Source organism: Ailuropoda melanoleuca, chromosome 13, assembly GCF_002007445.2.
Source record: "Ailuropoda melanoleuca isolate Jingjing chromosome 13, ASM200744v2, whole genome shotgun sequence".
Classification (NCBI taxonomy): Eukaryota; Metazoa; Chordata; class Mammalia; order Carnivora; family Ursidae; genus Ailuropoda; species Ailuropoda melanoleuca.
Window position 1 is genome coordinate 55,381,071 of NC_048230.1, and position 24,241 is coordinate 55,405,311.

A 24,241-nucleotide genomic window follows, 5' to 3' on the forward strand; every position below is an offset into this window, starting at 1 on the left:
TTCGCCCATGCTGAACCGTTTGTATCCGTGGGATCCCAGAATAGTTGTCTTTCTGTGTCTGGCTCCCTGCAATTAGCATCACATTTTCAAGGTTCACCCACGGTGTAGCCGGTATCGTGCTTCGTTCCTTCTCATGGCCGAATCGTATTTCTCCAGGAACAGAGAGGGTTTTGCCGAGGAGGCATCTGTAATCCATAGAGGTGAAGTGACTTGCTCAGGGTCACACAGCAGGGAGGTAGGAGACACAAGACTCGAAACCGCGTCTTTCTGACTCCAGAGCCCAAGCAGCAGTCAACCGGGAATTCTCCTTTGACTCCCGGGGGCCTGCCTTATCCTGCCATTGATGGTATGGTAGATCATACCTGGGGGGGCCCTTGGAATCCTTAGGGGTTATTTATTTATTTTTAAAAAATCTCTGCTGGGATCCTCCCCTCAGAGTATTGAAGTCAGAACCTCTATAACGGTGGTTCTCAACCAGGGAGGATTTTGGCCCCCTCCTCCCCAGCTTTATGGCTAGAGGCAGTTCTGGCTGCCCACGGGGGAGGGCTGGGGGGAGGCCAGGGCTGCCACCAAACACCCTGCCTTGCACAGGACGGCCCCTCATCAAAGGCCGCTCAGTCCACATGTCAGTAACGCCCAGGCTGAGAAGTCCTGCTCTAGGGTTAGGGCCTGGGTGTCAGTATTCTCTAACTTCCCTGCTCATCCTCGTATGCCCTCACGGCCGAGAGTGCCTCTCCGACTTGCTAGTCCCTAACAATCATGTGGATTCCTCGTTCCCCGGCGGACTTGGGCTCCGTGGGTCTGGGGTGGGGCCCGAGGCTCTGCATTTCTGACAAGCTCACGGTGATGCCGGTGCTCCCAGCCCTCACCTTGTGTTCAGGACTGGAGAACAGACAAAGGTACGGGGAGCTGGGCTGGACTCTCGTTCTCTCTCTTTAAGCTGTTGTTTAAAAAAAGAGTGTTTTCCTTCAGATACGGAGAAGGGCGGGGAAATGGAGATGCAGCAGAGGGAGAAGAACGTGGTTGCTTGAAACCGCGAGGCTTTGCAGGGAGACGCAGTGAAGCCGCCTTAGGAAGGAGACTGTTGTGTTCACAGCGATGCACGGTGATTCACGGAGCAGCCGTCCGGGCCAGCCTCCCACCCAGCGCTGAGAGTCACGGCCACGGCCGGTCCCTGGCCTGGCTGGCCCAGTAGTGATGACTCAGGCTTTCCACCTGCAAAATGGGAGGGATGGCTCTTGTGGCCTCCCCACCCATTCCTGGGGCCAGAAGCCCCCGGGTGCCCCCCGAACTCATCAAAGGCAGATCTTAAAAGTCAGGACCTGCTTTTCCAGGCAATGCAACTGCTGTTTTCACTGCTCATAAATCTCCGTTTGTGGCAGCTCAGTTAGGAAGTCATACAAAACTCTTATATTGAAAGAAGGGATTAATAACCCAGCCCATGTGGGAGAAATTAGCAGCTTCTGCAGAGAGGCCTTTTTCATATGCACTCTTAACTGGCAGCCCCTTGGAACAGCACTGGCTGTCTGGTCCCTGGGCTGAGCCGGGCATGGGGCGAAGCCGGCAGGGGCTCTTCATGAGTCACTGGGTTGCACTTTCAAGGTGAAGTGTCTGGGAGCATCCGGCTGGGCCACAACAGACTCCTGAAATGTTGCCAAGTGCACAGTTGCTGCTGAGGGAGCCAGTTTCGGGAGAGATGGAGGTGCAGGCCGGCTGGGAGGGAAGGGTTAGGTTTGGGCCTCAGGCCTCACGCGGCTGCTGCCTGCCATAGCTCCCGGATGGGGAGGTCCATGCGCTGCTGGCACGGAAAGGGCTGGCCCTCGGCCCAGTTCTTGGGCTTGGGAGGAACGCCAGGAGCTCGGGCTGACTCACGAGGGGAGGGCCGGCCTCTGCGGCCCACGCGGCTAAGGCGAGGCCTGAGCAGATGGGTCCCTCTCGCTGACGGGGACGTGTTTCTCCCCCTGCCCAGGAAAGGTGGCTGGAGAGGGTCTTCATTCTGTTCCTGCAGCCTGCCCTCCAGAAAAATCAGTGGCTGGCTGGAGTGACCAAGGGATGGGGCTCTGGAGCTAGACAAGCCCACTTCCAAGGATTCAGATCTCAGTCCCACCACATGCCCTTGGCCAAGGGGTGACCCGACTTCTCTTAGCTTTAGTTTTCTCCCTAGGCAAATGCGAATAATTTTAATACTTCCTCCAAAAGTTGCTGTGACCATTCAAGTGTGTCCTTGTGGCTCAGAGCTCAGCACAGGTCTGTCCTAAACCTCCATCTTTCATTCATCGTAGACACAGGTGAGGATATAGGTACATGTAGAGAGATGGATATGTATGTATAGGTATGTATTGAGATATATTGAGGTATATCCATATTTACCCATCCATCAATCCTTCCATCAGGCCATCCATCCTGAGTACCCCCTAAGTCCAAGGCACTGCTCTTGGCCCTGGGCTTACAGCAGTACACACAACTCCCTCCTGGGGCTTACATTCTAGTGGGGAGAGATTTGAAAGACAGGTGAACTAATAATGCAAGATGAAGGGGAGAGAAGGAGAGAGAGAGACACAGACAGGGTGGGGACTGCTGTTTTAACCTCAGGGTGGGAGAGTGGAAGGGTAGGGATAAGGAAGCCTCTTGGAGATGGGGGCATCAGAGGAAAAATGTACAAGAAGTGAGGATGGGAGCCACAGAAGTAATCAGGAAGAACTTTCCAGAGAGGGGGACTAGAAAGTACAAGCTCTCAAAGATAGGAGTGTAGCTGAGTGTGGTTGAGAGACATTGAGAACATTCTAGAAGTATGGCTGGAACACAGCCAAAGCATTGGGGGGGGGGTGGTCCTAGAAAGTGAGGTCAGAGAGGTGATGGGACAACATCATGCTGTTTCGAAAACCCAGTTCAGGATTCCCAGTGAATTCCCAAGCGAGTAAGTCTAAACCCTGCAGGAACTGGGTCCTAGCATTCAGCACATATGAGCCCTTCAAGCGTTTGTTGACATCAGGTGCACGAGGAGAAAGTACACTCTGGCAAAGGGATTCTCTTATGAAAAAGTTGATTTGCCCTTTTATAAAATAAAGATCAAATCTCCTTTGTCTTGTCTCCCTATAAGGAGAACAGGCATCTGTCCTTTGAGTCACGAAAACAAAATGCGTTGTTAGAGGCAAACTAGCCCAAGTGCCTTAGGGCACTTTTGCAGGAACCTGGGGTTTCCAGAGTCCACAGTTGCTGGGGCCGATGGCTCCAGGTTTGCCATGACAACAGGTGACAAAGGGGGCAGAGCGTGTCTGGTCGCCATGAGATCAGAGAGCCTCTTTTGAACGGACTTCTCCTGCCACCCCAGTGATGACTTCTCTTTCTCTGGCCCTCAGCCCAGCGGTCGGCCCACGAGCTGCCCATGGTGGAGAGACAAGACATCGACAGCTGCCTGGTTTACGGGGGTCAGCAGATGATTCTCACCGGACAGAACTTCACGGCCGAGTCCAAAGTCGTGTTCACTGAGAAGACCACAGGTCAGGGGGCTTCTGGAGCTCTTTCATTGTCCACCAGCATCGTACAAAAGCACCATCTTTTTTCTTCCAAACAGCACTGATTGGGGGGATCGGTTCTGTTGGATAGGGCTTTCTGGTCTGCTCTTTTTACTCAGGACGAGAAGCTTCCCAGACCTCCTGCGAGTGATGTCGCCCCAGTTCATGGGGGTAGTGTACCATGATGTGTGTTAGCTGGTCCTGGATTGTTTCACTGGATGATGAGGTTGACCCCTACCCCAAACTCTTTTATTTTTTTTTAACTTTTTTTTTTTTTTTTTTAAATAGAGAGGCAACCCTTTTCAACTTTTTACTATTACCCAAAAGGGAGGCCGTTCGACCCGGCGAATACGTTTACGTGCTCTGGCCCTGGGTCTCCTGGGTGCAAAGGCCAGGTCCACCACTTGCTTGTTCTGTGATCTTAGGCACATTACCTCCCCTTCTGTGTCTTCCTCTCCTTACGCAGAGAATGATAATAACAAAGGTTCTTGCCCCACAGTGTTGTCAGGAAGGCTAACTAGGTTAATACATGCTGAGTAATTATAAGAGCGCCGGGTTGCTTGTAGGCCAATAAACATAAGCTACTTATAATTTTATGGCAAATACTGCTGCAATGAATCTTCTGGTACTTTGAGGATTAATTAACTAATCTTGTATACATGAGTGTCTGTCATTGTGTACTCAGGGTTTATTCCTAAAGTGGGATTTTGGATAGTCATTTTGAGAGCTTTAATTACCTTCTGGAAATCTACAAATTGAAACTTCCCTCAGTGCTATGTCAGGAGTGGTTTCACCCCATCCCAGAAGTGCCATTTTTTTTTTTAATTAAAAAATATTTGCTGAATTGGTGCCTCTCCTTACTATACACTCCTTTGCTATGAGAGGTTTAGTGTTTTTGTTTATTGGCCATGTGTATTCTTTGTTCCATACGCTGCCTGTTAACATCTTTTGCCAATGAGGACATGGTAAAAAGAGAAGGATCTAAAGGAGGATCAGTTTTAAGTTATGCAATTATTTATAGTTAGGGATGCTAGATCAATTTTTTTCTCTAACGGACATGATTTCAGTAGGTTAATTCTAGGGGGTTTCCTTATTTGTTTACTATCCTTAGGATGATGTGGAGACTATAATAGGCAGGTTGTCCAGTTGTGAGGATTGTGCACTGCACAAGGGTACCTCCTCTAGGGACTGGCGTTCAAGTGGGTTACATCGTCAATCTATGTATTACTCAGAAGGCTGCTGGCAGGAGGAAGCAGGGTGTCTTGGGGGAAGGGCTCTTGGGGTGTGCTGGCTCTCTGACTAGGCATGACATTAAGGAAGGCTGTGGCAGTGGGGGCTGGAGATGCATGGGTGTGTTTGGCAGTGGTTTAAAGGGTATGTGGTCGGTCACTGTGGGTTTGAAGGACAGTGGTGGTGTAGTGAGGGGTTAGGGATGCAGGCATTTAAATGGGTGCATTGCAGTCTATTATATGTTCGTCCAGTACTTTAGTTAGCCATTGCCCTTTCCTATGCCTTCGACTGCTCCCAGCTCTGTGCTATTATAAGTAACTCAGTGATCAACATTCTCTACATCCCTTTTGTCAGCTAGGTAAGAGCTCATGCTCTTCAGCCAAAACCCAGCTCCACTGTTTTCTAGCTGTGTGACCATCGGCAGGTTACTTAACCTCTCTGGGCAATAGATTTCTTGTCTGTGTGATGAGGATGAAGACAGTCCTACCTCATAAGGTGGTCATAGGATTAAGAATTTCTGCATGTTCAGTACTCATAAAATGCTTGGTATATAGTGCTCAATATACATTATTTAATGCTATTTGGTATTATTTCCTACGGTTAAGGCTGACCTATGGTGTAGTGGCTTCATGGAGGCATGCACAATTTTAAGCATCTTGAGGGGGGACACTTACTTTTCAGATGGTGGAACGGTGTGAAATACTGTCTACTGCAGGAATTTTCTACGCTTTTGTAAATCAGAGAGTAAACCGATGTGGCTGGCACATTGTGATAAGTAGGCAGAGGTCAGAACAGAGAGGTTTCCCAGTGCCAGGTGGAGACACGGCCTTGGTTTGGTCGGCACATGGGTAAGGTAATAGGGAGTCATGGTGAGTTCTCCAGCAGGAGAGGGGCATGAGATGTAAGTGACCAAACATTAGCTGCTTTGGCTCTGATGTGCCTCCCGGGTGAGCACACCATCGTGTGGGCCTTCCGCGGGCTTTCCTAAGAAGCTTCTGGCCTCATGGCGCCTTGTTAGTAGAGGGGAAAATGCAAGTAATAAACAGACATCTTGTTACCCACACCCAGGCTGGCAGGTGCCGTCGGGGGTGGCTTGGAGAGAGGCCAGGTCCTACCAGGTCCCTCGCAGAGTTAGGAGTCAGCCAGCTTTCATGGTCCCAGGAGCTCAGGTACTTGTGACGCTGCTCTGGGCATTGATTAAGTGTTTGTTGAGTGAATGAACAAATGGTGTTTCCTCTCTGGCTTGCTTTCTCTTGGTTTCAGAAGAAATTTCACAGTTTACCTCTTGGAGGGAGGAAAACTCTTCATCTTGGAAAACTTGTGTATTGATAAGGAATAAGGAGTAATTAAGGAATTAATAATTAAGGGATTACTGAGGAATCATAATAGTGTCTGTCTGTGCTCTTTGACGGACACTTTCCATGGACTGTCTCTTCTAAGCCGGGACCCATGGGAGGCAGCCAGCCAAGCGTGGAGAAGGTAGGGGGCTCACCCACAGGTTAGAGCCAGCATTGTCCTCATGGCCAACCTCCCTGGGCCTCAGTTTCCCTCTCTGTGAAATGAGGTACTAACGCCCCCCGCCCCCGAGTTAAATGGATTCACAGGCAGTGTGCCCTCAGGGCCTAGGGGGTGCTCACCGAGTGTTTGCTGTTGTCTCTACGGGCAGAATTCTCATGGCTCAGGCCGCCGGCGTCACTGACTCGATGGTCGCAAGTGCAAGCTCTGAGCTCAGGAGGCCTGGGTTCGAATCCGTGACATGCATTTACTGCCTTCGGCATCCTGGGTGAGTCACCTCACCTCTCTGAGCCAGCGTTTCCTCTTGTGTCAAACACAGGGGATTTGCTTCTCTTGAGAAGAGGAGGTGACACGAGTTGGGGGTACAGATGAGGCTCTTTGCCTAGCTCCTGGCACATTGGAGATGCCCATGAAACAGTAGTTTTTACTGTTATCATTATGTTTAGGCTGTGGAAGAATAAAGATGAATAAAATTTTACCTCATGGAACCAGGAGGACATTGAAAAACATTGAAAATATGTGCCAGGCCTTATTCTAAGCACTTGACGTGTATTAACTAACCTGATTCCTCATGACAGCCCTACCAGAGAGCTCCTCTCCTCCTAATTTTCCTAATGAGAGACTGAGCACGGAGAGGTTAAGTAACTTAGTGAAGATCACACAGCTGGTAAACGACGGTGCTGGGTTCGACCCCAGGCAGCCTGGCTCATGAGTCTGCACCCTTGACCGTGAGCTCTTGTGTCCTGAGGAAGCTCAGAACCAGGTTAATTTGCCCGAAGACCCTTCAGCCGCTTTGAGCCACTGAGATGAACCATTTTGTGGTGAAACAGACCCTTGGATTTTTGCAGTGGGGCCGCTGGGTTTGAGAGGACCTGTTCAGAGCCCTTTCATGCCTAGCTTAGGGAATCCTGGGTGAAGGCGGTTTCTGGATTGACGCCAGTAGAGAAGCAGGGGTCGCAGAGATGCCTCCACCTCACGGGGTGTCTGGCTCCTCGGGGCCCCAACAGACAGGGGGCTCCTTGTGCATTTGCAGGGAGCTGGTCCTGCTCTTTTGACCCCGAGCACTCGCCTCCCAGCCCGGGACTGCCTTCTGCAGGGGGAATCCCTGTTGCTCAACTTCGTTTTTCCAAAACGCATCCCCGTTCCCATCTCCATGGATAGCTGGGCTGGCAAGGGCTCCGCGGGGCGGGGCGGAGTGGAACGGGCTGAAGTTTTCCAAGGAAGGGGAACCCCAGCTGGTTCTCACATTAAGGAAAGGTGACAGCCTCCTGGGCTAATCTTAGCCCCCACGTTGGGTCATCGGCACCACCAGCTCCAATGTTCTTTTTATAGCTGTCGGCTGAAATGGGATTGGCAGCTTCCCTCCAGCAGGATGACAAATTGAAGAATGATGGAAAAACAGTAGGAGAGGGGCAGCGTGGTGTTTCTTAAGTTAGAAAAGCTCGGTGTTTTGGAAAATGGCATCTTATTTATAGCAGCAGTAATAATAATCACTATTATATTATTTTTATTACTATTTTTAATTATTTTCATGACTTCCAGGAGCCTGTATAATCTGGCCCTTGCCCATCCCTCTGAATTCAGCTTTTTGGACTGTCCCCTTGCTCAATTGGCTGGAGGTACACCTGTCTTCGCTCTGTCCTCAAGCACCCCATGCTTGTTTCTGCCTCAGGACCTTTGCTTTTGCTCTCTCCTCTTAGAATGTCCTTCCACCATTTCTTTACGGGGCCGTAACCTCCTGTGTCTTCAAGGCTATCACGGAGGTGATTTTTTCAATGAGTCCCTCCCTGCCCATCTGCTCGGAAGCTGTTCAGCATCCCCTCCCCAGGACCCTGTCACCTTCTCTCCCATTGTCCTGTTCTGTTTTCTCAGTGGCAGCTCGAACCGCTGAAATTATCTTGCCTCTTGGTTTATCCGTTTGTTATCTGGCCTCCCACACTAACCTCTTAGTTCCTCCAGGGAGGGTGGGGACTCCGTGTTTGCTGCTGTATCTACAGCATCCAGAACAATCCCTGGCACCTAGTAGGTGATTATTCATACTGCTGAATGGGTGCCTTCTTTCTTTGTCACATCGGCCCCAAGAGGCAGGTGACACGGTCCCATTTACAGTTGAGGTAACTGAGGCACGTACAGGTCAAGCCACGGGCCCCAGGTCAGCCCACGGCTGATGACAGAGCTGGAAAACCAAGCGGTGCTTATCATCAACACCTCCCCGCCCCCCAAGGAAGCTCTCTGGTCACGTCCACGAGGACAAACAGAAACCAAACAGAATGATCAGGATCTTTCCTATTTACCGTCCTCAGTCATTGCCTAGAAGCCTTCATATATTCTCTGAAATTTAAAAAATGTGTAACCTTCCAGGCAAAGTTCAGGCGGAGAAGTCCAGGCTGTTCCTGACTTCAGCTGGTAACCCTGGCCCCCGGCCACCCAGGCCTCAGGCGGAGTTGGGGGTCCCAGCAAAACATTGCAAAACAGGAAAAAATCTAAGGACACAAAAATAAAAGTGATGTGGCAGCGGAAACAGGGTTGCCATGGCTCTGAGCGACTCGCCGCTTCTGGGTGGGATCCAATGTTTTGGAAGGTTCCTCCACATGACACAGGGTTTTGGAATTTTTCAGCTGGTAAATCTTTCTTAATTCAGGCCCCCAGCCCTGGCCAAGTAGCTCCCTGGCTCTCTGTGTCCTGCGGGGGTGTACTTTGGAAACCTGCCTGCCTTGGATTACTCAGCTTTGAAACTTAAATTGTTTGAAGAGAATTTGTGTTTTGTTTTGCTGGACGATTTTCTTGGAACAGTCTGATGGCAGAGGCTCCCATCACCTGTTGAGAGGGCAAATTGATTTTTTAGAAAGGAGGCGTGGGTGGTGGAATTCCCTCTTTCCCACTGAGTCATCATATCCTAATATGAGTCATTTTATTACTTGGAGGTTCCCAAAGGTTGTATTTTGAGCTTTGTTTAATAAATATAAATGCACATGCTTAAAATAAAATTTTTTTGCTAAATTAAGTATCTTTCCATGAATTAGTATCCTAGAAACCTTGGAACCACCTGAAAGAAGGCATCTGCTCTGGCCACCTGTTTTTCCTCCACGGGTTTGGTTTTGCCCAGTGTGGCGTTTTCGAAAACAATAGACCTGGTGTGGGAGTCTCTAGACTGGGCTTCCCTCTGGGAAAGGTCAGACTCCAGGCTGGGCTGCGGCATGACTAAGGCCCTGCAGACCTTTGCCCTCAGTGACTCACGTCCACAGTGTCATGGGCCCCCTGGGCTGAAGCCCACCATTTACACACAGCTGGCTGGGATGCCATGCTTGCCTCCAAAGCCAGAGGCCAGGTCGTTGCCCCTAAGCCCCGCCGGAGACCGAGCAAATGGTCTCATTTTCGCTCCCCTTGCATGTAAGGACAGGCTTTTGGGTGAAAGAATCCTACAGTTCATTCTGTTTGGAAGCTTTTGAAAGAGGATGCAGAGAAATGAGTTTTCTAGCTGATTTGGGTTCAGGCGTTTCCACCAGCAGTCAGTGTTCTTGGTGCCAACAGACCTTTGTGTAAATTGCAATTAGTAGGCTGCACTCCCCCCCCCACCCGCCCGCCCCCGCGCTGCCACACATGCTGGCAAAAAAATCAAAATATCTTTTATTAATGAACACCCTTCTGTATCTTTTCTGCATTTTTGGTTGCATGCCCTTTTTAAAAAAAATAAAAATCGTATATATTTAAGGTATAAGCAGGCTGGATTTTGGATCGTCTAGCAGGCTTGGCTCGAAGCCTGGATAGGCCCCATGTTATGTGCTTTGGAACTCAGTTTTCCCATCTCTAAAGTGGGGTTCCTGGTATTTCAGCAATGAAAAGAGAGCAAGGATCTAAAAGGGTCAGGCTCATAGCAGGTGCTCAGAAGCTGTCTGCTGACCTTCCACATGCCCCCTGGGAGCTCAGTTTACCAAACACGGAGCCAGGAAGGCAGGCCCATGTTGGTTTCTTGTTTGAGAGAAGAGTCCTACCAGGCACAGATGAGTTTCTCCTCTTGTCCCCTAAGCCATCTTATCCCACACCGGCTGTCGTGGCCTCACCAAGGAGCTGGAGGGAGCTTGACTGATGGCTGCGCCCTGCCCCCCATCTTACAGGTGGGGAAGCTGACTCACATGGTGAGGTCGACAGACTTCCTCGAGGTGGTAGAGCTTGTGGCTGGAGGGCTGGGTCCCAGAGCCCCACTTCCTGGTTCCCAGAGCTATGGGCTGGCTAAAGAGTTGCCCCTGCGGGGGGATGAAGGATGGGCAAGCGTCCAGCCTCTGTGGCAAATGACCCAGTGATGCTCTTTTAGCCTCCTTCTGCTCGCTCGGCCGCAGGGCTTCCAGAACACATAAGGCTCCCCGGGTATTTACTGAGCACCTACTAGGTACAGGTACTGTGCCAGGCACTGGGGACCCGGTACAGAGGAGGTCCCTGCTCTCAGGCCATTCAGAGATGGGGAAAGTGCTCTGAGGACTCTGAAATCAAGTCAGAGGAGCTAGACGAGGGGCCTGGAGGTAGGGGGAGAAATACAGGAGGCTCAGTGGAATTCAGATCTCAGACAACACATGTCTGTAGTAGGAGTATGTCCCCTGCAATGGCATAGGATTTGGGACATACTTGTAGTAAAAAAGGAGTCCCTGATTGCTGAAATTCAAATTGAACTGGACATCCTGTATTTTTATTTGTTAAATCTGGCAACCCTGGAGAGTGGGATCAGGGAGGGCTTCCCCGAGGAGGTGGCTTTGAACAGAGGCCTAAAGGCAGAAAAGAGGGAGCTGCACAGACTGTCAGAAGAGGGTCTCAGGGCAGAAATACCTCCCAGGGCCACAGTCCCAGCATTGGGACGAGCCTGGGGTGTTTGAGTAAATGAAAGCAGGCCCAGGCAGCATGAGAGCCTGGGGAAGGATGGCACCAAGCAAGCCTGGGGAGGTCTCTGCGGTGTGCCGGTGGCTCGTTGGAGCTTAGGTCATGCCTGGGTTTGTAGGCACGGAGAAGAGTTTGGATTTTGTTACAAAAGCAACTAGGAGCTCTTGTCCTAAGCAGGGGAGTGCCATGATCTAATTTGTATCATTAAGATTGTTCTGGCAATCTGGATGAAGAATGGACTCAGGGGTGGTGGGGGGGAACAAGTGGAAGGTGCTTTGAGCCCCCCACTGTAGTTGTCCAGGTCGGGGACAGGGGGGCTGAGCCCCCCAAAGGGGTGGTGGGGCATCAGGAGAGAAGTGGGATATTGGGAATCAAGGCATTTCCTCTCCACCACCCAGCAAGTACATTTGGACAGTTGTACCATTTCAGGTGGGTGAAATCCTCAGCTCTGGGACCCTCCCGGCGCCCCCCGCCGGCCCCCATCTGCTCGGCTCATTAAGCCCCCACACCCAGGGAGTGTGCATTTTTCTGCTAGTTAGCAGTCGTCAAGAGCAGACTGGAAGGACTTCAGCCATCTTCATTTAGCTAATTTTAAAAGCAGGGCCAGGACTGGGAAGCATCACGCGTGGTTTCCTAACACAAACTGACACTTTGATTTCCTCCCCGTTTGCCTCGACCCCAGGGGCGTGCTCACAGTCCGCGTGAGGATGGATTCTCTCCCCTTCTTCTGAAAGCGCCCTTATTTCTCCTTCGAGTGCTGACAGGAGCCCGTGGCTTATCCAGGCTGACGGTTAAGACCCCAGCCCAGACCCAGTGCCAGCCCTCCTGCTTCCTGATGCTTTGGGTTCAAGAGCTGCCTGCAAAGCAGACGTTAAACCACTGGCAGGGTAGGGGCCACGGGTCCACAGACAGGCTGGTTACTAGGGCACTAGCCTCTGGCACAGCGGCCAAGACACCACCAAGGCTAGAATGTTCGTTGAACCATGCATACCCCTCACCCTGTGTTTTTTTGTTCTTGCAAAGTCTTGCTAAAGTCTTCTCTAGACCCAGCCCCTTTGCCCAAAGAACCTGGCTCTTTTCTCTTCCCCTCTGAGTAAGACTTGGAAGGGCCCTTTCCATGCTGGCTGCCAGTCCCTGTTAATTTAGGACAGGGGAAGTTTGCCCAAACATCTGCTCAAGGGACTGAAGTCCTTCATTTCATCTCAGCCCAGAGCAGGAGAAGCGGACTTGGTCATCTCGGGCCTCTTCTGCTCCAGGCAGGCTTTCCCAGAGTCCCGGACTGGGGCCTGGGTCGGGAGGTGGGTTGTAGAGAACTCGGCTGGGTTGCACGGGTGGCACGTGATTCAGTGTCTGCACCATTATTCCAGGTGCCTTCCCCATCACTGAGTTCCCAGAAAGGATTCTTGATGAAGGGCTCGGCAGTCTCTCCTTGTGGGGTCTTTTTGCTGGTGAGGCCAGTGGTCTGGCTGTGGGCCAAGGCTGGGAAATCCTGAGGTCACCTCGTTCATTTATTCCACTGGTGTTTACCGAGCACTCGTTACGCGCCAGACAACGGTAGTGCTGGGGCGAAGCAGAGAACGAGACAGGTGCGAGGTGCTGTTCTCAGGAAGCCCCCAGCCTAGCAGGGGAAGGAGACAGAAAGCCAATCGGCTGAGAAAATGAGGTCAGAGGTTGGAAGGGGTTGGGGGACAAGTCAAAGGGGACCTCCCTAAGCAGGGCCAGAAGGCTGGGAAGGCACCGGTCTGAGTGAGGTCTGCAGAAGGGCAAGTGTGGTTGTTGGGGGATCGAGAAGGCCAGTGTGGCTGGAGGGAAACTGAGGAAGGAGGCAGGGTCCTCGTCCCAGGAGAGGTGAAGAACCTAGAGTCCTCACTTGGGAGCTCTGGTGGGCCTGTCCAGTGCAGGAAGGCATGTGTGGCTCATACCGTGGTCCCAGCAACCTGCACAGGGCCTGCTCTGCGGTAGAAGCCTGGTCCCTGCCTGGCTTCCATCTGAGACCGTGGCCCCCGAGGGCCTCCGGGAGATAGGCGATCAACAGGCAGTTGCACTATACTTTGTCCTCAAGAGAAAAGCGTTATCTTTAAAAACACTAAGAAAAAATGCATGCGACGTGGGGCGCCTGGGTAGCGCAGTCAGTTAAGTGTCGGACTATTCTTTTTGGCCCAGGTTGTGATCTCAGGGCCGTGAGATCGAGCCCTGCGTCTGGCTCCACGCTCACCCCACAGTCTCCTTGAGACTCTCTCTCCCTCTGCCCCTACCCCCTGCATGCTCTCTCTCTAAAATCAATAAAATAAATCTTTACAAAACTGCACACGGTGTACTTCTACCCGGTTTCTTGAGTGGCGTCCGAGAAGACGCGGGTGTCGGCGCTGGTCTCTCCAGTCCGGCTGCAGGGCTGGAGCCACGTGGGCAGTCTGGGGCGTGTGTTCACTGAGTTCGGGCCACACATACTGGCTGCAGTTCCTGCTTTTTTCATGTAACAGGGATACGTTTCCAGGGCGGAGAATAAGGTCAGGCTTATTGTAAGTGCTGCCCAGTGCTCCAGGCCTCATCTACCTGATTTTCCGGACCGGGCGGGGATGGAGGGCCTGTCCTTACTGCAGCCCCCTCAGTGAATACCTTCTGTGGCCGTTTGATCTCTTCACAATGAGACATGTAATGCCCTGCAGTGAAACAAGGACCTGGGACACCCACCAGAACACTTGGGTCAAGATGACCCACCAGTTCTCTCTCCCTAATCAGACCTACGACATCCTCAAATAATGACAGCAGTCCTCACTATGGGCTGAATATTTTGCTAAGCATTTTACATATAATCTACTTGAATTTTTGCCAACTCTTTGAAGTCAGTGAATGAACTCGACCATTTTGCTTATGAGGAAACTAAGGCACAGAGAGGTTAAGCTACCACTCAAAGGCCACACAGCGAGGAAACAGCAATGATTGAGCTCCAGAGGGAGGGAGTTCAGGCAGGGAGCCCTGCCAGCATTTACGATGAGTTCCTCTGACTCCTGGAAGCTCAGTTCAGAGGATGGGATTAGCGTGTTCTTTCAGTGAAACCCCAGGACTTGCGTGTGGTGGGGTGCAGGGTGGGGGAAGGGAAGATGAGCCCAGGGAAGTGGTCTTGAGGTATTTTGCAAACCACACACTTCCCATAGAGACCAGTTCCCTTGAGCATGCCTTCCACATGTTACCTAAAATTGGGGACAGTAATGTCAGCTTTCAGTTCCTGTTGGGGGCCTGTCAGGAACTCAGGATAGATTCTATTTGAGATGTACAATGAGGCTAGACCCTTAAAGCTGCCCTCTGGGCTTCTGATGCTTAAAGACAAAAGGAAGAAGCTGGGCCCCTGAGCTTGGCTCGTAATTTAGGTTTGTTTTTACTTTTTAAAAAGATTTATTTATTTATTTTAGAGAAAGAGAGCGTGTGCACGCAGGGGGAGGGGCAGAGGGAGAGAGGGAAGCCCAAGCAGACTCCCTGTTGTGCTCAGAGCCCAATGCGGGGCTCGATCTCACGACCCTGAGATCAAGACCTGAGCTGAAACCAAGAGTCTGATGCTTAACCGACCCTGCCACCCAGGCGCCCCACGATTTAGGTTTTGATTTTTCATTCCTGTGAGTGCTCCCTCTTTTTTAAAAATTGAGGTAATGGTGAAAAGACCCATCTGAAAGGGAAGAAGTTGGGCACGTGTCCACCTGCCTCCTATAACAGACATTGTCCCTTTGTGAATTCCCTCTGCTCATGCCCGCAGGCTGAAGTATTTATAATTTATAATTATAATCAGAGAAATGTGTATTATTTTCTGATTAAAATATGCTTGCGGTTTTTTCAGTAATGACACATGATGGAATATATGCAAAAAATGATAAGACAATATTGAAATAATATGTTGCCATGAGCCGTAATAATTTTGCGCACCAACATCTGCCACACATTTATCCTGTGCCTTGTGTCTCTCTGGGAACGGACCTGTGAGGTATAGGTCCTGAGGTAGTCCCTGTATTTTGGGGACGAGGCAGAGAGAGGTAAAGTGCCCCATCTGAACACGCACAGCGGGTTGGGCCTGTGGCCTGTAGGGTGCCTTAGAGCTTTTGAAAGACGTGCTCCCCTTTCAAAAGGAGATTTCACTACAAATGCAGAGATTCCAGGCTGGGTCTGTCTGCTCTGGAGTTCGGGGTTCGCAGGAATGAAACAGATCGCTCTGGGGAACCACAGAGGGGAAGTTTCTTCTGGCCACAGGACCTGTGGGTTACAGTAGCCGTGTAGCCGAAGGCCCCACAGAAAACACTGGAGTGGGTGGGCATTGCCCCCTCGACCCCATGGGCTTTTTCCTCCCTGACCTGCTGCCCAGAGCTCTAGCAGCCGGGTGTGTGGAGGCCCCCCGGCCAGGGGTGAGGCCGTGGGCCGTCGTGCTGCAGAGGCCTCCGGGGAAGTCCTGCCTGGCGGGTCCTGTTTGCTCTGCCTGGAGCCCCGAGGAAGGGGGCAGGAGGGAGGGAGAGTTTTTAAGTGCGTGGCTAGTATGGGGACATCCCTCTGCACCTGAGTCTGGGGAGGGCCCTGGGGCCCTCCTGGGTACGTGGTTGTGAGTCTGAAGAGAAGAGAAGGTCAGGTCCTCAGAGCAAGGGGCCAGGGCCTGGGAGGAGGGAAAGCTAGTCGTTTTCCCTTCCTGACAGCTGTGGGCGCGTGGGGAACAGTAGCAGAGAAGGACGCTGACCAAGAGAATATCGGGTGGTAGTGGTTTCTGGCCAAAATGTCATGCAGTCTTGGGGAAAAACTCAGATACATCCCCGGGGAGGGAGATCTGCAGAAACCTGACCGTCGTCCTCTCCATGCTGTGCGAGGTGGCACCTGCCTCTCCCAGAGGCCCCTGGGGTGGGGCGTGAGAAGCAGAGGAGAGATGTGGGGGCTGGGGAGGGGCTGCTGTGGTTGAAGTGGGGAGCATAGTGCTGTCTGAAGGGGCCAAGGTCTTGCGTGGGTGCCCAGAATGGTCAGATCGTCTGATTTTTTTTCCCCCAAGGGCAAAATCTGCATTTTGTAGGTGAAATCTCATTTTGAAACAGCAGCAGCTAATGAGAAAACCTCCAAAGCCACCCCACCCTACAGGCCACAGAATAGGCCTGGTCTCTAGGGTGAGGCCAATAGCTTTAAAAAAAAAATTGTGTTAAGATATGTGTGTTATAATATTGGTCATTGTAACCATTTATCACTGAGCCCTCGGTGGCATTACATCTGTCACAGTATCGTATCACCGTGACCCCACCAGTTTTCAGGACATTCTCATTTCTCGAAACAGAAGCTGTTTCCCCATTAAATAGTAACGCGCCCCCCCCCACACCGATCCTCCCCCACGGCCTCCTGTAACCTGCGACTTTGCCGATTCTGCGTACCTCACGTACGTGGGATTACCTAATGCTGTCTTTCTGTGTCCGGCCTGTTTCCCTCAGCATCATGTGTGCGGGGTCAATCCGTGTGGTCGCGTGTGTCAGAATTCGCTTCCCTTTGGAGGCTGGATGCCGCTGTGCACTGTAGGTGTGAGTAGAGCACATTCCGTCGATCCGTGTGTCTGTTGACGGACCTCGGCCTTCTCTGAAGAAGCTTTCTGCCCCAGCAGATGCTTAGATCGTGACTGTCATTTATTGCAATGACCTTAATGCCGGTTGTGCTGAGCAGTGGCCGAGTGAGCGCTAGGGTTCGGAATAAGGAAAACGTGGCCTTTGTGGACAGTGGGGGAGGCAAACGCAGGCTTTCGTGGAGAGAGCGGCAGCGGGGTTGCCCCGGGTGCCGTGGTCACTGTGGCTGGGCTTCCGTGGGAGAGACTGCACCTCCGTTCACTTGCCGCAGGACCTACGCAGGGATCTGCAGCCACGGAATGTCGACAGAAGGGCCACTGGGTCTGGGCTCGGCCGCCTGGGCTCAGATCTGGCTTTTCCGCACCCATAGCCATGCGTCCTCGGGCCAGTGCCCGACTGTCCTCACCTGTCAAATGGGGGTGATGATCGGACCTCTGGCACAGGCTTGTTGTATGGATCAGACCCGTCCACTCCTGAGAGGTGGTTTGAGTGGTGCTTGGCATACAGACAGTGCTCAGAAGCAAAAGCTGTTATTCCTCCTGGGGGTGGGGTTGTGAGCACGGGGCCTGGGGAGGCTGGAACAGGTCGTGTGGGGCCTTCAAGGCGGCTGTGCGTGCTTCGATGCTATCTGGGGGCACAGGGCGGGGGACGAGTTTGAGAAGATGCGCGTGAACCTTTGTGGCAGATGTGACCCAGAAAAGATCTTACCTGCATTGGACTTTTCCCTCTGCCTCCCAGGAAGCGGGTCACCCTGTGTCTGCTTAACGACCTTGAGCTTTTCTCCTTGAAAGCATCTCTTTTGTTATGGGAATGTGCCCGTTGTGGCTGAAGGACTGCGATTGCGTGACTGTCCACTTCCTGCCTTTGGACAAACTCCCTGTTCCTTCTCTGGGCCTCAGTTTCCCCATCTGATGGTGTTGGGCTGGCTAATTCCTAGGGGGCATCCCAGGCACCTGTGTCCTGGAATTCTGTGGGTGGAGTTTTACTTACGTACACCCACCAGAGATGGAAAAAAGGTGAAATTGAAGAAGGGCCCCCTCTTGTTTCTCTTGGGTCCCTGGACCAGGAGAAGAGACTCCCTGAGAACCCTCTTCCTGGGGTCATGCCTTTCACCAACTGCCATTCTGTGCTTCGCCTCTCACTTGCCGGCATGAATCGGGAACAGGGCTGGGGATGGAGACTATGGGCCCAGCCTGATACATCTGATTGCTTTTCCAGCTGCTTCTCCCTTTCCTCCCAATTATGAGACTCCTGAACACGGCCCTTTCTTTTCAAAGTGGGTCAGAGTCCTGCAGGGAAATGAGCTGAACCGAAGGGACCCAGATATTATTGGGTCCAATGAGAGGCCAGGGAGGAGGTGGTACACCTGATATCAACACGTTATTGTCTGTTTCCTTGATTAATTTATTACTTGATCTTCTGACTTAGAGCTCGCATTGCAGTTAGTTAATAAGAATGCCCTTTTTGGCACGGACCCACGCCTTGCTCGTAACCACCACCTGAAAGACAGATGTATGTCTCCGGTGGGTGACTTTTGCCCAGTCTTTGATAAAGGGGTGAGATTTTTTTCTGACTAGTTCTGTCCGGGGCCTTTCACATGGAAAGTACCCTGTCTTGATGACCTAACTTCCAATTCCTTGATGTCCATCCACCTGTCCTTTCTTGCCTTCTTTGGAGCAGTGGTTGATGTTGGCCCTTGGAGCTGCCGACACTTTGGCACGTGTGCTCAGACAGGAGATGTTTGCTAGTTACCCACTGTGTGTCGGGTGTCGGGGAGATGGCGGTGACTCGAACTTGCTCCCTCCTATCATGGTGAGAGTTGGTTCCTTGACCACGTTTTCCCTCTTCCCTTTTGACATAAACCCATGTCTCCTGTAATCACTTCAGGAGTCTAATAGAACTCTAAGGCCACGACTTGCAGACGTACTCGTTACTCAGGGCTCCGGCTAGCTCATTGCCTGTGTGTTATTAAGATCATCTACACACATCAGCTTTGGTAGCAATCACAGGACTTTATTAATTATTATTTGGGGAAATATGTTCTATATGCGGAAGTTCAAATAACGCTTGGAAACCAGATTTCTTTGGGTGAACCTTAAGAGCCAAGACTATACAGATTCATATCTAACCTGTCACTGAAGATGTTAATAGTTGTGCTTAAAACTGGGGAGAGGGATTCTGTGGCCAAATGTTGGGACATAGTACTTACCCCAGCCCGCCTTGAAGAATTACACTGCGTGCGAGCCGATTAAAGGCTCTGAGACGTCCTGCAGTGAAGAAACCCATTTGACATTGACTCAGCATTTTCCAAATGCTTATTAGCTTTAGAATTTGTTTCCCGTCCTCATAAACCCATTTAATATTCTTCAGAGCCAGCGTTCCACAAAACACCCTGGAAACACTTGTGGAAATGATTTGTTTCAGCCGAAAACTGCCCAATGGCCAATGTAGGTGGTCAGAAAAAGAGATCTGTTATTTGCAAATGCAGAGTTTTGTTTGGCCCAACTCGTTGGCCCCAAACGGAGGAACTAGTGCTCTTCTCCAAGGAAGGAGCGTTCACTCCTGAGCAAAAGCTCTCATTGATTCTTGTAATGAGTCATGTGAAAGCCAGACTGTTGACTGAAAGGTGGGGGGTGGGCTCCTACGTTTCCACCCTCTCCAAGGACTCACAAGCCAGGACATTGTTTTAGGCTCTTAGGGCAGAATATGCGAGCAACCTGTGTTCTCGGATGATCAAGAAGCCATGTCTGGGACAGCCAGTGATCTGTAATAGGGCCCCTGTGACCCTCTTGGCATGTGCAGGACACTTTGGAAACAGTCTTTGGTTGAAAAAAGCATATAGTAAAGTAACGTGTAGAACAGTCTTACTTTTTTTAAAGAAAGATATGAGACGTTCAAACAACAGCCGTGGGATGATGGGCAATTTCTGTTCTTTTCTTTGTCACCTGCTGCTGCCCAGTTTTCTACGGTCAACATACATTCCCTTTGGAAAAAAAAATATACACATATGTAAAGAAAAATACATGTATGTTCAAATAGACACAACACAAACACACATAGACACCTTGCTGAAACAGTAGACTGTGTAAACCAAGATAAATATAAGCTGGTGAGTTTTGGTCTTAAATCTTTGGTTTCTAGTAGTTCCCTCAAAGCATGTCCTTTTTTAATTTTTCCAGATGGGCAGCAAATTTGGGAGATGGAAGCTACGGTGGATAAAGACAAGAGCCAGCCCGTAAGCACCTGGACGAGAGGACCGAGCGCCTGTCGTGTCCCCTCCCACCTCCCTCGTGCCCTCTTTCCTTCTTTTTTCCCTCCTTCCTCCAAGTCCCAGGGCTTTGGACCTCACGGGCACTCAGTAGGTATTGAATGGGCACGTCAGTTGAACGTTGGTTGAGCACCAGGCCCTCTGATTTGTAACTGTGGCATCGTAATAGACTTGGGCAGAGTAAGCGGTAATCCTTTCTTCGCCCGCAGCTGGAAGGTCAAGTTCCCCTTAGATAGACTCTCGCCTGTACACGTGCAGAACGTGTCTTGACCCCTTTGAGAGGAGCTGGCTTGATGTGCCTGGGGCCTTGCGTCGGAGTGTAGGCATTGTTGCAGTTGAGTTGATGATAACTCCTTCCTTCCAGAACATGCTTTTTGTTGAGATCCCTGAGTATCGAAACAAGCACATCCGTGCGTCGGTGAAGGTGAACTTCTATGTCATCAATGGGAAGAGAAAACGAAGTCAGCCGCAGCACTTTACCTACCACCCAGGTAAGGCGTCCTCTCCGGAGGCCCCTTTGGTGTTGAGAGGCAGCAGAGGCCTGCGGTGAGGACACGTGAGATCTGCTCCCAGCTGGGTGACCTTGAGCAGGTGGCTCAGGCTCTCTGAGCCTTCATTTCCTCATCTGTCGAATGGCACCTTACAAGACTTACAGAAATCAAATGCATGTGAAGTGCTTAGTACAGCACACGGTAAGCAGGTACGAATGATATTAGCTATTATGGTTAATATTTCTCTTCAGGGGGTGGGCAGACTAGGAGGGAGGTACATGTGGACTGGTTCAACAGAAGGTTCAAGGCTGATGACTCGGTCCACGTCTTAGATTTGCTCCTGATTGGGGGAGTGAACGTGCCCTGAAACCTGCAGGCTCTTTAGTGGATCCCACAGTGGATAGTCACCCTGTGGCCCCGTGGATTCCTGGGTAGATAGCCAGGCCAGGGGGGTCTCATTCCCACAAAGTTCTTCGGAAGAAGAGGGACAAGGGCCATTTTGCTTGCGTTTATTCCTCCCGAAAATATTCGAATGCCACATCTGAGACACTGTTCTTGCTTGGAGATACAGGAGTGAACAAAACCCGAACATCCCTACCCTCGTTGGAGCTCATGTTCAAACGGCAGGCGGTGGGGGGGTATTGTGATAAAAGAGAATATTGATCAAAGGCGATTCAGAGAATGGGGAATATTGATGTTATTGACCTCACAGATTATAACCAGGGCTGCAGAAGTGGCCTACAAGCTTCCCAAGGCTGACACAGGCCTACTAGCCACCTTTCCAGGACTGGAAACCTATAATCCGAGACTGTCCTCCAGGGTATCATTTCCATCCTGTGACGGCGTCACGTGGAGCCTTTGGGCTGCCGGAAGCATGAGACCAAGGGGACCGTCCTGGGAGCCCAGGCTTGGTGGGGCTTGGCTTTGGTGGAGTGTGTCCAAAGATTTGCCTGGTCTCTCTGGCCGTGGCACCATCCCAGGACGGACGTGACATGCCGTGAGTGCCAGGGGCCCAACACTATGGGAGAGAATCCCTGGGAAAGTTCTAGACCGCAGCTCAGTGATCCTTTTTAACATAGAGGTTTTCCATTGTGTCCTGCTGCACTCTCACCTCGTGCCTGTGGTCAGGAGGCCTCCCTGGGCCTGCTGTTGGCCCCTACCTGTCTGAGCACAGCCTGAGTGAGACTTCAGTCCCTCAGGTCGACTCGGGACTGAGGCGAAGGGCACCTTGAAAAACGATTCCTGGCTGGTGTCCGAGCTGCCTTTTGCTCTAGCGGCCGAACCCGCTTGCTGCCTCTACTCCCGATGCCTGGCAGTTCCCTGAACTCGATTAGTGTCCTGTCCCCACAGCATTTGCTCCAGTGAGGAAACTGGGTCCTCAGCTCCTGGGGCTGGCAATGCTCTAGGAAGGGATGCTGGAGGAGGACAATTTCTGGGGACCGTCCTAGGTGTGGCGAGGAGCAGCCAAGTCACCAACGCTGGTAGCGGGCAGATGCTAATAGTAACAACAGCAAACATTGAGCGCTTACTTTGGGCCAGTCTCTGTGCTAAGTACTTTCCACACATCTCATTTCATCTTTCCAGCAGCCCCATGGGAGCAGGGGGTGTGCTTGTCACTGCCAGGTAACAGACGGGGACACTGAGGCCGAGGCCGGCAGGTCTCACTTCCCCCACAATACTGCAGAACTAAGGAGATGGATCCACCGCCATTTGGTCCTTTCCTGTTTCTTGAAAACATCTGAGTGTCAGTTGAGTGTGAGGCACTGTTTTAGGTGCTTAGAGACACAGCTTTGGACAGCACAGACCAGAAAAATCCTCCCTTTGAGGAGCCGACAGTCCTAGACCATCCTGCAGACTGCCAAATAGCTAACACACTTGGCCCATGCCTAGTAAATGCCAATATTGCCTCCAGTCATTGGTTAAATTAAGTGAAAAAGAATTCAAGAGGAGGTGCGGGCGGGTTGTTCAGATAATAAGTAAGCATAGGAAAGATACAGACCATGTCAGGTGGTGACGCACATTACCAAGGACAGCAAGCAGGGAGAAGGAGGAGGGGGATATAATTTTCAGGCAAGACTTCCTCTCGGAGCTCTGGCCCTGGGAAAAGCCTGAGAAGGTCCCAGGGCTGAGACAGACCTACTAGCCGTCTTTCCACTACTGGAAAGACCCACGGTTCCCGATCATCGTCCGGGGTCAAATTTCTCCCTAGGACAATTCCACAGGGAGGCTCTCGTCCCAGGCTTGTGCGTGACCGAGCCCGAGTGTCTGATCCCCCCTACTTGGACTGCCGAGGCCACGTTCCTGGCCGCAGCCCACTGATCCTCCGCGCACCCCCGTGGCTCACTAAGAAGGGTGCACCCCGTGTGCTTCTCTCTCCCCCAGTCCCAGCCATCAAGACGGAGCCCACAGATGAATATGACCCCACGTTGATCTGCAGCCCTGCCCACGGGGGCCTGGGGAGCCAGCCCTACTACCCGCAGCACCCGATGGTGGCCGAATCCCCCTCCTGCCTCGTGGCCACCATGGCGCCCTGCCAGCAGTTCCGCTCGGGGCTCTCGTCCCCCGACGCCCGCTACCAGCAGCAGAACCCGGCGGCCGTCCTCTACCAGCGGAGCAAGAGCCTGAGCCCCAGCCTGCTGGGCTACCAGCAGCCGGCCCTCATGGCCGCCCCGCTGTCCCTGGCTGAGGCCCACCGCTCTGTGCTGGTGCACACCGGCCCCCAGGGCCAGAGCTCCGGCCTGCTGCACTCCTCCCCGGCCAACCAGCAGGCCTCGCCGGTGATCCACTACTCGCCCACCCACCAGCCCCCGCGCTGCGGCAGCCACCAGGAATTCCAGCACATCATGTACTGCGAGAACTTCGCGCCCGGCCCCGCCAGGCCCGGCCCGCCGCCCGCCGTCAGTCAAGGGCAGAGGCTGAGCCCGGGGTCCTACCCCACGGTCATTCAGCAGCAGAATGCCACCAGCCAAAGAGCCGCCAAAAACGGACCCCCAGTCAGTGACCAAAAGGAAGTATTACCCGCAGGAGTGACGATTAAACAGGAGCAGAACTTGGACCAGACCTACTTGGATGATGGTAAGACGCTTGTTTTTTCTCTTTGCCCGTAAGGACGGGGCCCCCAAAGCATCCCCCCACCCCAGCAAGTTCATTGTGTGGCTTCACCCCTTTGGGTCTCCATGTCCCCCTCTTTTAATTTAAGGGGTTGAAGCAGAGAACCTTTAATGCCTCCCCCGACCCTGGCCGAAGGAGTGTCCCCTGGGTCATGGTCATGAACTGGGGCAGTTTAACCGCTGGCACTCTCTGCATTGCCAAGTGGAGACCAAGAATAGACCAGCAGAAAGGAAGGAAGGCGAACCTTTTATTCCCGTAGAGAAAAAAAAGTCCTGCTTGATAGCCCTCTTTTGTGTATTTGGGGGAGGGGGCGTGGAGAAAGGGAAGGAGCAAGCTCGCTGGAAAGGGGAGCATGAATGGGGGGCTTGCAGGCAGGCTCCAGGCATATCTGTGCCGTGGCCCCGTGGAACAGAGAGGCGCATTGACAGGAGGGAAATAGCGGGCTTCCGTTGTGGTGAGCCCGGCTGCTGGGGTGGTTGGGCCAAAGGAAAAGACTCAGGGCGGCTTTGTGTGAGCCTGAGGTGCCTGAGTTTGGGGGCGGAGGGGGGGTTGGAGGGTCGTCTTGGCAGAGTGGCTGTGTCTGGGATGGTGATCTGTGATCTCAGGGGGAGGGGCCAATGTGTTAGAGGACTCACATCGGATCAGCCAGGTGCAGCTGGAGGACAGGGTGGGCGG

General features: G+C 52.1%; 1 protein-coding gene across 6 annotated transcripts in view; it reads left to right on the top strand.

The window, feature by feature from the left end:
• Positions 1-24,241, top strand: part of NFATC2 (nuclear factor of activated T cells 2) — a 152,731-nt gene that overhangs the window by 88,616 nt on the left and 39,874 nt on the right. For all 6 annotated transcript variants that reach the window (XR_004619869.1, XM_034641476.1, XM_034641473.1 and 3 more), the window contains exons 6-9: positions 3,360-3,500; positions 19,876-19,931; positions 20,329-20,455; positions 22,838-23,530. Coding sequence is in view for 5 of the 6 variants with exons in the window: in XM_034641476.1 (XP_034497367.1) it covers positions 3,360-3,500; positions 19,876-19,931; positions 20,329-20,455; positions 22,838-23,530 (1,017 nt within the window). In the remaining variant the exon portion in view is untranslated. The remainder of the gene's footprint in view (positions 1-3,359; positions 3,501-19,875; positions 19,932-20,328; positions 20,456-22,837; positions 23,531-24,241) is intronic.